Genomic DNA, 16,771 nt, shown 5'->3' on the forward strand with positions numbered 1-16,771 from the left:
GCCAACAATTACCACAGTTTTAGTCTGTGGTTGCAATAAGTGGAATTTCATACCACTATGTGTTAATGGATAGTAAATGCTCACATTTTAATGGCAAACACTAAAAGAAGCTTTAGAAAATTAGTCCTCATGTATGTCATAGTATGCATTAGCACTCGTGATTATTAAAAGTGAAATGCAGTGACATTCCCTGCCCTCAACTGATCCTTTTTACAGTACTGTTTAATTCAAATCCCTAAAGTAATCTGTTTCAGTAGTGTTTACAATAGTTTACTTGTTATTGTTAAAGGGACAAAGTCAACCTGAAAACCAGTCAATTTCAGAAGAGTAAGTAGTAGTTTCAGATACTACATATGTCCCAGGACACCCTGCCAATTTGTGATTTTACAAATTAAAAATGCTCTTCTCCCACTGCTGTACGAAACACTCACACAAACATGGAAAACTGAATGCAGAGACAACAGTGAAATAAACTAAACTAAGTGTTGTGAAATGCACAAAGTATACCAAAATAATCCCCCTCATCTTTCAGTTATGGTAAATTTAGGAGTCACCTATTGTCACATCCCTAGGCAACCTGCCCTTTCTTGAGACCTTGAGTGCACCTCTTTCAAGTGGCAGGTCCATTCCTTTACTTCTCTTTGGAGTGCGATCCCACAACCCAACCACTCTTGACTGGGTCTCCAAGTTATACCTTCCTAGCTGCCAACCAGGTTTCCTAGCAGGTCCAACTGGACTTGGACACTGCCAGAGTTCTCCTTCATGAGCTATGATCAGTAACATCATGCAGTGACTCAGAAGCAGTTTCTCTGAAACAAAGTATGATTTACCCAAACGGTACAGAGAGCTCAGAGAAGTAGATTCAAAAAATAAAAAAAGACCTCTATGCATATTGTCTTAAATACTTTTGGCATTTCCTCAAATCCCTAGGTAGACGTGATTTAGCTTTGGTGCCCCTGTCCTTTCTGGGCACCAAATTATAGCAAGGTGGCTGCAGACCCTGGCTCTCAAGTCTGTCTATGTGCCAGCCTCGCTGCATGCTAACTCTGGGTCCCCACTGGCTTCCAGATGAGTTGTCCACTCCCCTCTGCCCACTCCTTTCTGCCAGGAACACCTCTGTAAACCCACAGGGTCTTCTGATCTCAGTCCTAGCCTTAGGAAGAGGAAAACATCCTAATCCATGGTGCCAGTCAGGCAGGTTCTTCCCTCAACTGATGGCCCAGCCATTGTTGTCTTAACTCCTTTGAAGCAGGTACCTGAGAGGCTGTCTTATCTGTGTCATAGTTTTACCCTCTTTTGGTACCTTAACAGCTCCGCTTTATAGCTTCCTTTGATTTGACTACATGAATTCAGTCCACAGTAGTGTAAAATTCATTTTCTGAATTTGAAAACTGCACAGCTCTAGGGAAACCAACATTTCAGGTTTAGTATTCTTATGGCAACTCTTAGAGAACCCAATGAAATGTACATATTTGATATGATAACCTTTATATACTCTAATCATTCTCTTTGACACTAATCAGAAATTGTTAAAGTAGAAGATATATGTCTAATTTTTAATAAGAAAGTCAAAGGGTAGTGAAGATGGAGGTAAATGTGTGAGTGATTGACTAACTCCACACCACATGCTATCTATGACCAAGGCTATGCTTTTTAAAGCAACCCCCAGTGTTGTAAAAGAAAACCTGGCTGCACATAGATGCAAACAAGCAATTCAGCATACCTTAAGATACTCAAAATTAAAGAATTTTTGAAAATTTGGCATAATATTTCATGTAGTGTAGCATTTGTTACAGTTTAATTTGAGACATTACAGGCTGCCTTATCAGATAAAAATGTAACATTTAACACTAACTGGCATAAACCGCACAAAGTCTGCATGACCAGAAAAACTGTATCACTCTGATCCTTAAGAGTGAAGCCTACTGATCTGACCAAATTTAGAATCACATGACTCTGGTTCTATTTCCAGGTTGGCCAATGACTTTACTGTGAAACCTGACAAGTTCTAACTTCTTTATGCTTCAGTATCTGTAAAATGGGCATAGTTATGCATACTCACTTTTCCCAAGTGTTTTGAGTTCAACAAATAAGCAATACTACAAGCACTACTAATTAATTTTAATAAGCACATTTCTATACCCCTTTTTTACTGCTCCTGCCTGGAAGAACTACAGCAGCTTTCATTGATTTTCATAAACTTTCCAGATGCCTGCAATTTTTAAGTGTTGCATCATCTCTATAACATTTTAGCAAAGAAAGTTAGCTGGACTCTGCTCTGCCAAACAGGACTTTAAAGGCAAGATGGCCGTGACGCAGGATCAAAATAACCTAAAGGGTTCAGTGAGAAATATCAGCTTAAATGGACCAAACCAATCTTATAAATAGCTTATACTGTGTATAATTTACTAGATTCAAGCACTAAATTCAACCAGCTCCGTGTGTTACTATCACAGCCTTGCAAAATTATATTTGCCTGCTTCCTTGGGAAGAGTAAAATTCTTGTGTTTTTCTTCTTCATAACAAGGGTGGGGCTGCAGATTAGTACTTACACTGGTAAATTTGTGTAATCTTTTTACAAGGCTGTAATGCCAAAAATAATTCTGTAATACACTGGACAGCTCAAGTGTATGGTTTCATACACATTCCTGTTAGTGCAGACATAACCAGTTTAAGTACTCCATGAAATGGAAGTAGATTTTGATAGTATACGCGTTTTAAAGTTACTGGGGCATAATTTAAAAAGCCATATTTTTGGCTCAGAACTGGGAACTTCTCTGCAAACCCCATTTTTGTAATACTCATGAGCCAGATTTTAGGACCATCAATTTCTGTACCACCTCAGGAGCCACACAGACAAGGTAAACTGGAATTGCAAGAGGCCTCCTGTTGTACTGTGTAGCAGGATTTATTTTCCCTTTATGAAGAATCTAACAAAATTCTCCTCCCATGTTTGACTTGCTGTGGTAACTAAAGTTAATCTGTTAACAGATTTCCACTTGGAAACATCATTTTTCTCAAGAGGAGACTATGAAGCATGTTTCTTTCTATTTGATAATTATGCCCAAATTCTATTTCAGTTTACTACTTCTGGAAATTCTTTTACAAGCTAAAGCAGATGCTGTTCATACAAAGAATAGAGGACTCTCCAGGCAGATGCCCTGTCTAGATACATATAATCACATACCAATGCAGTACTTATACTATGCTCATTTCAAAGTGCTCCCCACAATCCCTTTCTATTAGAAGTCAGTTCAACCCCTCAAAAAGCATCAACAGTAGTTTTCTGCTCCACTTTAGGTATGCATATGCTTTGTTCAGATAAGCGGTTTGGAAATTTGCTTCAGATTAGTTATGTTTAGCAAATCCCTCCATAAACCTGGAGGGGAGGGGGGAGGGAACCCCTTTTATTAGATCATTTACTCTGCCTCACAGATTGTTCTCTGAATTCTGGTCTATGCTGCATGTTCATTTTATATTATATTAATTTCAGTAACTGTCTTCAGTAAGCAACAAAGCTATTGGGAAATGCTTAAGTGACCTACAAGAATGAAAAATGAGGCACAAGCACATCAGCATCAACAGGAAATAACTTTTTGGTAAACAAGATTTATCTATATAGCCAAATCATCAAAAATGAATTATGTGATACATACAGCTGCACTGACTGACCTGAACAGCAAGAGCTAGAACTGAGTTTAAATTCATCTCTTTTTCTTTTCAATCTGAAAATTGCTTACATGACAAATGTTCATCAGGCCCACAGAGGCCATTCAGCCCACAGCCTTACATATGTATTTCTGAAAAAAGAAAAAAAAAAAGATAGCATCTAACCTTGGAAATGATGTCACAGTACAAAGAGCCTCATCTCCTTTCAACACAGAAGCAGCCTCCCGCCGTCGTTTCCTCATGTTGTCTTGTACAGTGTTAAATTCAGACATGGTTCCTCCATATGGCTGCCCAGGTGTCCCTTCAATCATATAGCTTCCATATTCTGGACGCCAAAGTGTTGGGTGGCTGGTATGAAAGAATAGCACAGTTTAAATATTTTTATACAACTGCAAAAGAGACAGATTATTAAGTATGAATTATAGGGAACACTAAAACCTTTGGGAAAGATCACATATTTCAAAAACCTACCAAGTCTCTAAAATTCTATGGAATTTGAAATTGGATAGCACCTATCTTGTGGTATGTGAGAGAAGTAGTAGTTTCTACTGTCCAAGTGCTGTATGATTGTGACTGATTTCTATTATGGGCAGAGTTAGTAGTGCCGCTTGTAGTTTAAGATAATTAGGGAAAGTGTTAGGCAAAGACCCTGTTTTCAAGTTGCTTACAACTTTGCCAAACTTCAACTATTTGGGCTGAAATTTTGCATGCTGGGTGTCCGCTGGAGGCTGATATTTTTTCCTGTTTAAATATCAGCTAAACTGTTCTGTTTTTTCCACGATCCCGTGTAGGGAAAAATACACGGTTTTGCCCATGTTAAAAAATTCTTACATCTGTTTGGTTGAGAAGCTCTTGTGCCTCCATGCTTTGGAGCAGGGACTTACCATGCGTCACAGATGTGCTTTTTGCTTTCTGTGACGGGGTGTACGGGCCCCACACTGGTTCAGCAAGGGTTAAGCACTCTGTGGGCAGAGGAAGCCACACCTCCTCATCTCTGCTGGAACCAGGATATAAAAAGGAGCAGCTCAGCTCAGTCTGGGCTGACCCTGGAAGGGCATGGAGGTGCGTTGCAGGCTCCTGCAAAGAGACTGCCGGCACTCCAGTACGTAGAGACCAGCTGGGCTCCAGCATCAACTGACCCTCAACTGCCCAACATTGCAGATGGAAGAAAGACCACAGAACCCCTGAGACTAGCCGTGGAAGGACTAATAGGAAGTAGCCCAAGGGAACTAAGCATTGATCTGGTTGCGGAACTGGGGTTTGACTTAAGTGTGTTTCGGAAGAATCCCTGCTGAGTCAGTGGTGAATGCCCCTGCTGCAAACAGGGCTGGGACCTGGTGGCCCAGCCCATTGACTCCAGCCACTGGGCCGCACTGGGCAGTCCCATTGACTCCGGCTGCTGGGCCGCACTGCCCTGCCACAGAGGGCTGCTGCACTGACCCAGACCATTAAGCCATGCTGCCATAGGAGCCAGGGCTGCTGTGGTTACTGGGGAGACTAGGCCACCCCACACTGTTACACACCCTGATGGGGTGGATGTACCCCACAACACCTTTTCTGTGAAATTTTGCCCCCAATCTGGCCAATTTCTAAGCCTTTGAAAAAATCCATTTGCACATGCACAAAGATTACTTAAGAGTTTGGCAGTTAAATTCTCTGAAGACCTTATCTGCATTAAGCATGTTCCATCCCAGGAATGCAGTAGCTGAACAGGACTTTCCCAGCAATTGCTTCTTCTGGTTTATATGGTGCTAGGCACAGAACTATGAGAAGGGAGACTCTCTCCTGCGATTTCTAGTATCCCTCTGCTGGCACCCAGGCAGGGAGGAAGACACCCGACTAGAATGCAGAGGGGTAGCAAATTGTGGGGTAGGGGTGGGGCCAGGTTGTGGTGCAAGGTCTGTAGCTACTAGAAAACATTTTCCTCCAGAACCCAGAGAGAGTGTATTCCCCTCTCAAAGCTTACTCTTGCTACCAGTTACTCTCTTCGCTAAAGTGGTAGAGATCTCGGCTCTGACTCTAAAGGTCCAATCCCTCTAAAGACCCATACTGGGAAATCAATGTAGTTTAAACATAGAATTTGTCTCCGCTTTTTTTTTTTTTTTAAAATATGCATATATTAAAAGAACAATAAACTTGCAAAGTCAAGCACTCAAAAAAAAGTGAGGAAAAGTCAGAATTAAGGTTGAACGTGTAGCCCTAATTCGAGCCCCATGTATGTACGCATTATGATGCAGTCTTTAATTACAAAGTTCTCTTCCCTGGCCCAGCCCCAGGACCTCTGCCTCATTCAGTGAATTGTCATTTAATATTTTTTATTCTATTCAACATGAGACCCCAGGCCTAATTTAATATATACCATACTTGTAGTGCTCTGAATACAAAATTTCCTCCTTGGCATTTATCTTGTGCTCTTACAGTATCTGAATGCTTCAAACATTTGTCTTCACAATACCTCTGAGAGATTAGGTGTTATCTTCATATTGCAGATGGGGAACAGAGATTGCCCAAAAAAACCAAAATTGTCAAGTGTCAGCTAAACTTTTGGTGCCCAACTTGAAACACCTAAGGCCTGATTTTTTCAGAGAACTTCGCATTTTTATAGCACTTTTTATGTTGAAAACACAAGTCCCATTCGGGACAGTGGCAGCTGAGTTGTCAGCCATAGGATCTCAAGGTGGGCACTGAGAAAACAGGGAACATGCACTTAAGGACATATCAACATGGCAAAAAAACAAAAACAAAAAACCCCCAACAATCCATACCTGTGGCAGAGAGTTTCAGAGCCCAGGTCTACAGATTCAGACTTGGGCTCATGAGGATCACACTATGGAGCTAAAAAAATGCTGTGTAGACGTTTGGACTCAGGCTGGAGCTTCGGCTGTCCTCAGGCTTCAGAGCCCAAGTCTCAATGTCTAAACGGCTTTTCAGTGTTATAGCATAAGCTGAAATCTGTAGACCGAGGCTCTGAGATGCACTGCCAGAGGGTTGGGTGGTGGGTTTATTTTTTGTCATTTTAGACATATACCAAAATGTTCAGTTGGCCAGAAAGGGCTGCCCAGCATTACACAGAAACTCCATGGCAGAGGGAGGGATAGAATCCATTCTCCAGGGTAACATTCAACTGTGAGAACATCCCTTTTTTTTTTTTTTCCCCTTCCTTCCAGCAATTCCCTGCCCAATTCACTACACATCTCCCACTTCTGCAACAAATACTCAGGCAGGAGTCCTACAGACAACAACCTCCTTCATCACACAGACCTGATTCCTGCCCAGAGCACCACCCATCCTGTGTACTGAATAAGGCAGGGGTCCTCTGGGGGGAAAAAAATCATACATGATTATGTAATTAAAGATTGTACAACAGTGCATTTGCACAAGGAGATAAAAGAAACTGCTACTTACTTGGGATTTACTCTTTCACCCTTCTCTTGCAGTGTATGAAGAACTTCTTCTCCAGTTAGTGACAAACGTACTTTCTTATGTTCATGATCAAAAGCTACCAGCATATATTCCACCTATTATAAATAACGAATGAAAATACACAAAATGTTAGCATTTAGGGAAAATTTTAAAAACGTTAAACAGTAGGGAAATTTATACACAAACTGATAAGAACCCCTGAAATAGAGTTTCTTTGTATAGTATGTATCGTGAAATTGTAAGTCTATTTAAATATTCAAACAAAAGAGAATGTTAAATGAATTATATGTTTATTATGTGAAGGGAAAAATTAAATTGCTAACTGTAAAATACTACTAACCTAGTTTCCGTTTAATATCCAACTGAAAGTTCGGCTATATAGTTTTGGATATCAAATTTGATGAGTTATTGGCAAAAAGTAGTTGCACTATGGATTTATTGTGCTGAGCATGTTCATGATATAAGCAAGTAGGTCTGAGTTAATTCATTATGTTTTAACATTTTTCTTATTTCAAAACAGGAGACGCAAACTATTGAAGACTGCTCAAAACAAAACAGTTAGTTAAAATCATGAAGGATAAAAATGAGTTTCAACAGATCCCAACTAACATCAAAAAGACACGATCTCATAGGTTCTCTGAACAACTAACAGAAATTCTAAACCCATGACATGCGCCACGGTCTAGAAACAAACAGAGCCGAGACTTAACTAGTTTTTAATACACATATAATTTTTCCATCATTCACTACCACTTCAACTGACTTACAACCATGCAAGAGCACCTTTAATGTTGTCCTCTTGCTTTGTTCTGTAATGAAAATATGCTGGTAGATACAGAAAAGTTATTTTCCTTCTCCCCCTTATTGCCTAATTCAGGAATCTGGGTGTGAGAGCCTCCACAAACTAAAAATCAATTCTCAGCAAAACTATCTGATTTGGAGTTTGGATGCCAAGCCATTTGGAGAGGAGAGCTCACATGGAGTACCTTCTTTCCCCTTCACAGAGCCTAATCACTATTCAACACAGCAGTGTCAACAATTAACAGTTATATGTGCATTTGTGGTCCTAGCTGCAGGGAGAGTGCAACTTGTCAGTTTCATTTAACTAAACTGTCTGCTGCCAGTTCCTTTACAAAGATGTCCCAATGCTCACAAGAAATCAGCATCTGGATGAAGAGCTGGCTCAAACCAAACCCAGCCAAGATTTAAGTGAAGTTGAATGGTTGGGAAAAATAGTTCAAAACACTAGGTGGGTCACTGTCCTGCTTCTAAGGTACCTACCCCCCATTCAAAGTGAGGTGATGCCTTTAGCTTCTGGGAGATCACCAACTGGCAACTGTAATATGGAGAAATATCTTCTTTCATCTTCAGCCTGTCAGACTTTATCCCTTCCTCTTGGATGAGGAGAGGCTGACAATCTACACATTAGCCATCTCCTTCTAGATTACTGGAATTATCTGCACCTGTTGGTAGAGGTAGAACCAATCCAGAGAACCCAGCTTGTGTAGAATGCAGTAGCTCAACTCAGCACGACCGACAGCGGTGAGAACAAATGACCTCTGTGCTCCAATCCCACCACTGGCTATTAGTCTTGTGTGATCAAAACCTTGAAAAATGGTTTTAAGGCCATAAATCAGCTACCTCACTGACTCTCATCTCCACTTATAAATCTCTAGGACAGCTGCATTCCAAGACAATACAGTTAACAAGAATTAGGATGAAAAGCATGAGAGCCAGAGAAAGCATTCTTAGCAGAGAGAGGGCCGATCGTTGAATAAGTTGTCAGAGATTTCTTTAGGTTTAACATTGGGGGGAAAAAGTAACATCCATAGAAAAAGCTCTGAGGGGCCTTAGAATTGGACTTACAATAACTAATCAGCATTAATACCAATATACAAATATTAATTCCATCAGCCTTAAATAATCAAGCCTTATCTCAGACAGCACACAGTGGAAAAAAAAGATTCTTAAAAAACCCCTCACCCCTATGTCTTACTGAAATCCCTAACAAATGGAGGGCTTTGTGCGTGCCTGGAGCATCACCAAATTCAGACCATTTTGGATTAAGGAGGGAGAGCAACTTCTAAGGTCCTGTAGTTCTAGCAGAGTATACCCAGTCAGCAGCCCCCTCTCTTTTATAATACCGGAGATCCAGTTCAAGAGCCACTGCTGACCTCACAGTAGGTGATCTCAGGTAGGCAAGACCCAGGCCATTTCAGCCTTCTAGGTAATGAAAACCATCTTATACCTCTACCCAGAGAACAGCTGATAGCCATTCAGAATCTGGAGCAACTTCCAGCAAGATACCCTGCTCATTAAGTGAGCTGTGGGTATTCCTCACCAGATTAATTCTCCAAATAATTGTAAGGTGTAGTTCCATGTGCAGTGCATTGCAAGTCAACTCTTGAGGTAACAAAGGGATAGATACCAGTAGCAGCGTCTACATCCAAAAACTGACCTGGTTATTGCGGCAATAATCATTGAGCAGCAGCAGCAGCAGCAGGAAGTCTAACATACACCCAAGTTGCAATCTCTGGCAGGCTAATGGGGAATGTACTACTTTAAAAGGGACTGTATTACCTCTTCCATCTCCTCTGGCTACTTCCCACAGTCCACCATCACCACCTCCTTCTTGTTTAGTTTGAGCTTCAGACAGCTATCTCAGCCACGCCCCAATCTCAACTACACAGTGGCTGAAGCACTGAGCTGCACAAGACAGACATACAGTTGGGCACTATTAGCATACTGAAAACACCGCACCCATACCTCCTTACAAACCCTCCTAACAACCCCAAACACATGTTGAACAGAGGAGTGAAAGAACAGCACCCCATGCTCAAGAGCCCGTTGAGAAGATGAGCAACTACGCTCAGTTACACAATTGTGTTCAGACTCGTCCTGAGTCTTAGAGCTTTTGAAACATGCTGCAACAACCTCCTTTTTGACACAGCTTTCCCACTATACTAGGAAGGGTTTTTTATTTTTTTTTAAATAAAAAAAGCCCCACAAATATAGCTAGAGTTACCTCAAACCTGGAAGAATGAAGACCAAATTCCACTGTAAAGTCAACTATAGACAATAAGATGAGAGCTACAAAGAACTCTGAGATAACTTAAGGAAGCAAACTTGATCCGACCAAAATGATTCATAATGTGAACACATTAGTAAACAGTCTCCCTCATTCACCCAGCTGTCGATGTAATAACTGATCTTGTATCCAAAGGGTCTGACTGACAGCTCCACAGCCTTCCTAACAGAAGGATCTGCTGTTAATTACTGAGGGAAAAAAAATAAATCAAGCCGCTGTCAACAATCCCAGGCAATCCACAGAATTTGCTTGCTAATGTAGGTTACATTGAATGAACAGCTTTAAACAATTTAAATTTAACCTGTCAAAAGTCTTCTCTTGTAGCTAGGTAAAAAAAATTTGGTATATTCAGACTTCACATGTTTGCATGATGGAACCAGGGCTCACTGTAAATAGGTTCGTCACATGTTTTGTATCTATGGTAAAATTCAGAGGACAATAGTCACTGGTAAGTTTCAGTGGGAATTCATTGCCTACAATATAGCTGTAAAAGTCTTGCACTCTCTATGTGGAAGTTCACCTGGCATTGTTAGTTACGTAGCTTTGTTAGGTCCTTCTGTAGTTCTTCACTTTTCTCCCTAGTTTTAACTAGCCTGTATTACAGAGGTGGGCAAACTACAGCCTGCGGGCCACATCCGGCCCACAGGACCCTCCTGCCCAGCCCCTGAGCTCCTCCTGTGCTGTTCCCCCTTCCCCCGCAGCGTCAGCTCAGGCAGCAGGGCTGTGAGCTCCTGCCGGACAGCGCAGCTGCAGAGTTGCAGCCTGACCCGGTGCTCTATGCTGCGCGGTGGTGTAGTTGGCTCCAGCCGGGTGGCACAGCTGCCTGTCCTGGTGCTCTGGGTGGCACGGCTGTAGTGCCGCCAGCTACCAGTGCTCCAGGCAGCGCGGTAAGAGGGCAGGGAGCAGGGGGGGTTGGATAGAGGGCAAGGGAGTTTGGGGTGGTGGTCAGAGGGCAGGGAACGGGAGGGTTGAATGGGGGCACGGGGAGTTCGATGGGGCAGCGGGGGCAGTCAGGGGACAGGGAGGGGTGGATGGGGCGGGGGTTCCGGGAGTAGGGGGGGCTGTCAGGGGACAGGGAACAGGCGGGGTTTGGATGGGGCAGGAGTCCCGGGGGGCCGTATAGGGGGTGGGGGCCAGGCCACGCCTAGCTGTCTGGGGAGGCAGAGCCTCCCCTAACTGACCCTCCATACAATTTCAGAAACCCGATGCGGCCCTCAGGCCAAAAACTTTGCCCGCCCCTGCTGTATTAGAACAAGTTACCAGTGTACATGTCCGACAAAAAGCATTGCTAGGAATCCCTAATGGGGCAGCATGCCTTGCCATTTTAAGGGAATAAATTGTTCAGTGACAGACTGGAGATTGCATGCCCCAGAAACATTCCAAATCTGCAATGAAAGCAGCTAGTCCCTTGTTTTTCTGACTGGCACAGGCTGAAGTAATTCTGACAGAGGAGTAAGCTGAGTTCACTACTTCCCTCCCTAAAGAGAAGGACCCTACATTTTGCTGGAGTGGCCAGAATGGTCTGCTCACTGGCTCTTAAAGGAGTCATAGCAAGCTTGCCTTGGTGGGGAGAAGGAAGCATCTTGCATGGGTCGTGATAAATGGAAAACGCACATCCACAGAAAAATAAACCTAGTGATCATGGAAGTTAAGTGTATTAAAAAGGTAAACCAACCCTACATACAATCTAAGAAACTCAATATAACAGATCCTAACCTTGTGGCATCACATACGAAAATAACTGTTGAGGGAAGAAACAGTGGTCTTTCCTTGTGCTGCTCACCTGCCATCACCTGTGATATGTAGCTACTGCTACTTCTAGGGGAATTCTGTGCCAAAAAATTAAAATTTATGCAAAATTCTGAATCTTTTATTGTCAAAATAACACAATATAATCATACCGGTCAGCAAATATATCTAATAATGCAGACCAAAAATAAATAAAAAATCAGAAAATGTTTCTTGACAAATAGATTCCTTACAAGGCCTATGAATACATAACTGAGTAATAATTCATTTAACTATAATACAGAAATGTATTTCCTGAACCCCCCCCAGAAGCAGTGCAAAGGCTTGGGGAAGTCTGTGGTAACACAGGAGCTCTGGGAGAGGGAAGTAATTGCTGGGAAGGAGTCTACCAGTGAACCTGGAGGGTTGCTGGGTATAGATAGGAGAATTATGGAAGAGTTGGGCATGGGTTTGTTAGGGAGTTGGGGAACCTCCCCCATGTAGACTCTGGCTAACCCCTAGTCTCTCTGTTGGATCATATTAAAGAAGTTCTGTATTAAAATCACAAATGAGTTTGATTCCCCATAGTTTAAATTCCAGGGTATTACTAATTAAGAGGTCTCTTGGTTTTTGGTACTGTTTCTCTCCCTCTGTGTGTGAAACTTGCAAGCTGCTAATTGTGTTAGTACATCCGATGAAGTGAGCTGTAGCTCACGAAAGCTCATGCTCAAATAAACTGGTTAGTCTCTAAGGTGCCACAAGTACTCCTTTTCTTTCTGTTCTCAAAGCAATTCACACAGAGAGAGACTCAAAGCAATACTCTAACAACAGAAACAGCACTCAGAGACTCCCTGCACTTTTGTTGTATTAACAATTGTGATTAAAATAGAGATAGAGGATGTATGTGGATGGATGGTGTGGATAATAACTGAATGATCAGGGAGGTACCAGCCTAAGAATCCAGTGTCCATCCGCTGAAGAAGGCGTCAAGTGGAAATAACCAAAGGACCCTCCCGGAGGGCAGACTGGAATCCACCCAACAGCCTCAAGAATGGGAGAACCAAAGAACAAGATAACATCTAGCAGCACGGAGCCCTCAGGAATGTGCTATCTGCTGATTGATTCAGCAACAGCATGATGAAGCAATTCCCATAGACTGGCATAGGAAGAAATTCCTATAAAAATAGACTCTAAAAAGTGAGAACTTTGGGGGTCTGATTCTGCAAACCAACTTCCAGGAGCATCAGATGAGCATCTGACAAGGCCCTGCTCCCTCCTCATGTCCAGGCCACCTGGCCAGTGGCTTGGCATGAGCAACTCTAAGGCTGGTAACTATGATAACAACCTTGCAGAACGCGCGCGCGTGTGTGTGAATGAATGCGTGAATAAATAGGAGATTGAATGGAATGTTATAGCTATAACTAACTGCTTACTATGATTCTTTCTGTATTCACAATAAATGTGGTATTTTGCCTTTTTCCCTTTAATAAGATCCTGCTGGTTTTTATTTTATTGGTATAACATCTCCCATTCAATCAAAACACATCTGCCCCGTCCCAGTGTGTCCCTACACCCACACTCAGCCACTTCTCCTCCCCCCTGTGGCCCCACAGCCTCCTCCTGCATCCCCACATGTCCGTGCACTGTCACTCCCATTCAACCCCAGCTCAGTGCTGTCCCCCACTAGCTCCTGTGCCTTCATCCTAGTCTGTCCCTCCAAATAGCCCTTCTAAACCCAATCTGTGTGAACCTCTGTTGGGCAAAAGTTGTCACTACAGCACCTCTCCCGGCAGAATGTATTTTCAGGGAGGACATGAATTCTGCACAGGGGCAAAGTGCAGAATTCCCCTAGGAGTATATTGTATAACCGTTCCGGATCATCCTTACTTCACCATTATATCTGATAGGTAAAGGGCACAGAGCAGTAGCCTACTACAAGAAGGATATATGAAATGGCATTATTTTAATGGTCAGAAGCGCTTCTCTGGATAATGACAGGTTTCAGAGTAACAGCCGTGTTAGTTTGTATTCGCAAAAAGAAAAGGAGTACTTGTGGCACCTTACAGACTAACCAATTTATTTGAGCATAAGCTTTCGTGAGCTACAGCTCACTTCATCGGATGCATACTGTGGAAAATACAGAAGATGTTTTTATACACACAAACCATGAAAAAATGGGTGTTTATCACTACAAAAGGTTTTCTCTCCCCCCACCCCACTCTCCTGTTCCTGGATTTGTGCTGGAAATGGCCCACCTTGATTATCATACACACTGTAAGGAGAGTGATCACTTTAGATAAGCTATTACCAGCAGGAGAGTAGGGTGGGGGGAGAGAAAACCTTTTGTAGTGATAAACACCCATTTTTTCATGGTTTGTGCGTATAAAAACATCTTCTGTATTTTCCATAGTATGCATCCGATGAAGTGAGCTGTAGCTCACGAAAGCTTATGCTCAAATAAATTGGTTAGTCTCTAAGGTGCCACAAGTACTCCTTTCCTTCTCAGGATAAGAACTTTCTGACTCTTCAGATCTTTACAGCCAAGGCTACAAACCCAACTCCTAGACAAATCTTGAATCATCCTCTGTGGGATAGAAGCAGATCACTAGCTACAAAGAAAGCCAAACAGTTGCATTCAGCTAGTCCTGCAGAGAAGAGAGGTAATCTCTGCTGTGAGAGTGTTGGCACACTTTAAGGGACAGTCACGTTCTGTACATTTCCATTTCCGCGCATTACATATAATCTCATTTGGAAGCAATCCTTAGATTTACACACACACACACGCCCCCGAAGGTATAGTTGCTCAAGCAATATATCCCCACAATGCAAACACTAAAAAGTAAGGAAATCAAATTGAGGCAGTAGTTTGTGCTGAGTGCAACATTAGTCCACCATATCATGACACCCCAGTGCACCACACCAAATCCCTAACATGCCCATTTTCAGTATCACACTAAGTGTTCAGAAAAATAAAAACAATCACTACAATCCTGGGGATGGCAAAGTGGGGCTGCAGACACCTATAGGAATGAGGGGTGTGGTGACAGGGGCAGATGTGCCTGACTGAATGGGAGAGGCTTGGGGTCAGCCAGGGTCTGCACAGGGGAGGCTTCCCAACACCCTAACAATCCCACCCCCACAAGAAAAACCTTCCACCCACACCCAGCACCCTCCAGGTTCACTCCTAGGCTCCTTCCTTCTCCTTCAGCTCCTCCGTTACCCCTGAATCCCCCAAGCCTTTGCACTGCTTCTGACAGATGCAGGAAAAACAGTTCTGTATTGTAATTTAAATGAATTACACAAAGTTCTGTATTAATATGCTTAGTACAGAATCTGCGTAGATGAGGAGACTGTCTGTCCATCAGTTGAGACTGAGCCGATCACAACACGTCTTCCAATCTTCTCTCGCTCTGGCCATCCTTCACCATGCTCGTCCATATCTCCTTGTTAGGAAATCATCCCACCTCTTTGGAAGACAACAGTGTGGCCGTTTCTGTTCTCGTGGAAACCACTCGGATATAGCTGCAGTCCATCTGTTGATGCTGAGTCGGGCCACATGTCTCACCCTCCGCATTTTGCTGAGCCTGCTTTCAACAACAACGTCTCGAACTCCAGACTGCTGCCTAATTATTTCGTTGGGGATGTGATGGTGAAGCGAAATGCCCAAAAATGTTCGTTCCATCGCCCTCTGCATGACAGACAGTGGATGTTCTTCAATCTTTGCCAGCGACCATGTTTTGCTGCCATATAACATCGCTGGAAGCATGGTCGAGTTAAAAAGATTCGCACGAGTTGTTTTACTGATCTTTCCTTGAAGGATGTCCTTGATGTCACTGAATGCGCACCACCCAGCTTTTTTCCTGTGCGACAGTTCGCCTTTCTGATCGTGGCGCATGTTGACTTCCTGGCCCAAATAAAAGTATTTATCAACCTCTTGGATCTGCTCAACTCCAAGAGTTATTTGGGTTCTTGGCGGAACATATGATCTCAGGTATTTCATTTCGACCAGTTCATTTTTAATCTGACTTGACGACTTTTTGCGTTCAGTTCTTTAAGCATTCTCTCAGGCTGGGCTATATTTTTGGCTATCAGCATTATATCAACTGCGAACTTGAGATGGTTTAGCCGCTCGCCATTGACATTAATCCCGCCTTTCAAGTCTGCTCGTTGAAAAACCAATTCAAGACAGGCTGTGAATAATATTGGTGAAACTATCTCCTTGTTTCACACCTTTCTCGATGCGGATTTGGAGGGTAGTATCGAACAGCAATATGTCTGTGCTGCGCCAGAGTTCGCTTCCTGTGATATATTTTGCGCCGATGCCCTGTTCTGAAAGAGCTTCAAGAACGGTGTTAGTCTCTATGCTGTCGAACACCTTCTCATAGTCCATGAAGGCAATGTACAAAGGGAACTTGTATTCCCTTGAACGCTCTAGTAGTTGGTTTAGCGTGAAGATGTGGTCCATCGTGCTGAAATTCCTAGGGAAATTTATTTGTCAAAAAAAAAAAAAAAAAACAGAATCTTTTTTTTGGTCTGTATTGTTACAGACATACTTGCTGAGAGATTTTGAAATAAATTACCAAAATAATTGTAACTGGCATGATTATATTGCATTATTTTGACAAATACAATATGCAGAATTTTGAAATGTGTGCAGAATTTTTAATTTTTTGGCGCAGAATTATTTTTTTGATGCAGAATTCTCCCAGGAGTATAATGTGCCTCTAATGGTAAATTTGTATATGGAATCCTCCCCTCTTGCAGCATCCCAGAGCCCAGGCACCAGCCGGAGCCTGAACACCTACACTGCAATTTCATAGCCCCATACGCCAAGTCCAAGTCAGCTGACGTAGGCCAGCTGTA

The 16,771-nt window shown here is 42.7% G+C and overlaps 1 protein-coding gene across 2 annotated transcripts in view; it reads right to left on the minus strand.

Annotated features, from left to right (window-relative positions):
• The window catches only part of GCLC (glutamate-cysteine ligase catalytic subunit), a 57,028-nt gene that overhangs the window by 26,264 nt on the left and 13,993 nt on the right, over positions 1–16,771 (minus strand). For both annotated transcript variants that reach the window (XM_084622380.1, XM_084622379.1), the window contains exons 2-3: positions 7,075–7,187; positions 3,835–4,017 (exon numbers count right to left, since the gene is read on the minus strand). In XM_084622380.1, the coding sequence (XP_084478506.1) occupies positions 3,835–4,017; positions 7,075–7,187 (296 nt within the window). The remainder of the gene's footprint in view (positions 1–3,834; positions 4,018–7,074; positions 7,188–16,771) is intronic.

The sequence above is a fragment of the Lepidochelys olivacea genome (genome assembly GCF_965140295.1).
Source record: "Lepidochelys olivacea isolate rLepOli2 genome assembly, chromosome: 3".
Classification (NCBI taxonomy): domain Eukaryota; kingdom Metazoa; phylum Chordata; order Testudines; family Cheloniidae; genus Lepidochelys; species Lepidochelys olivacea.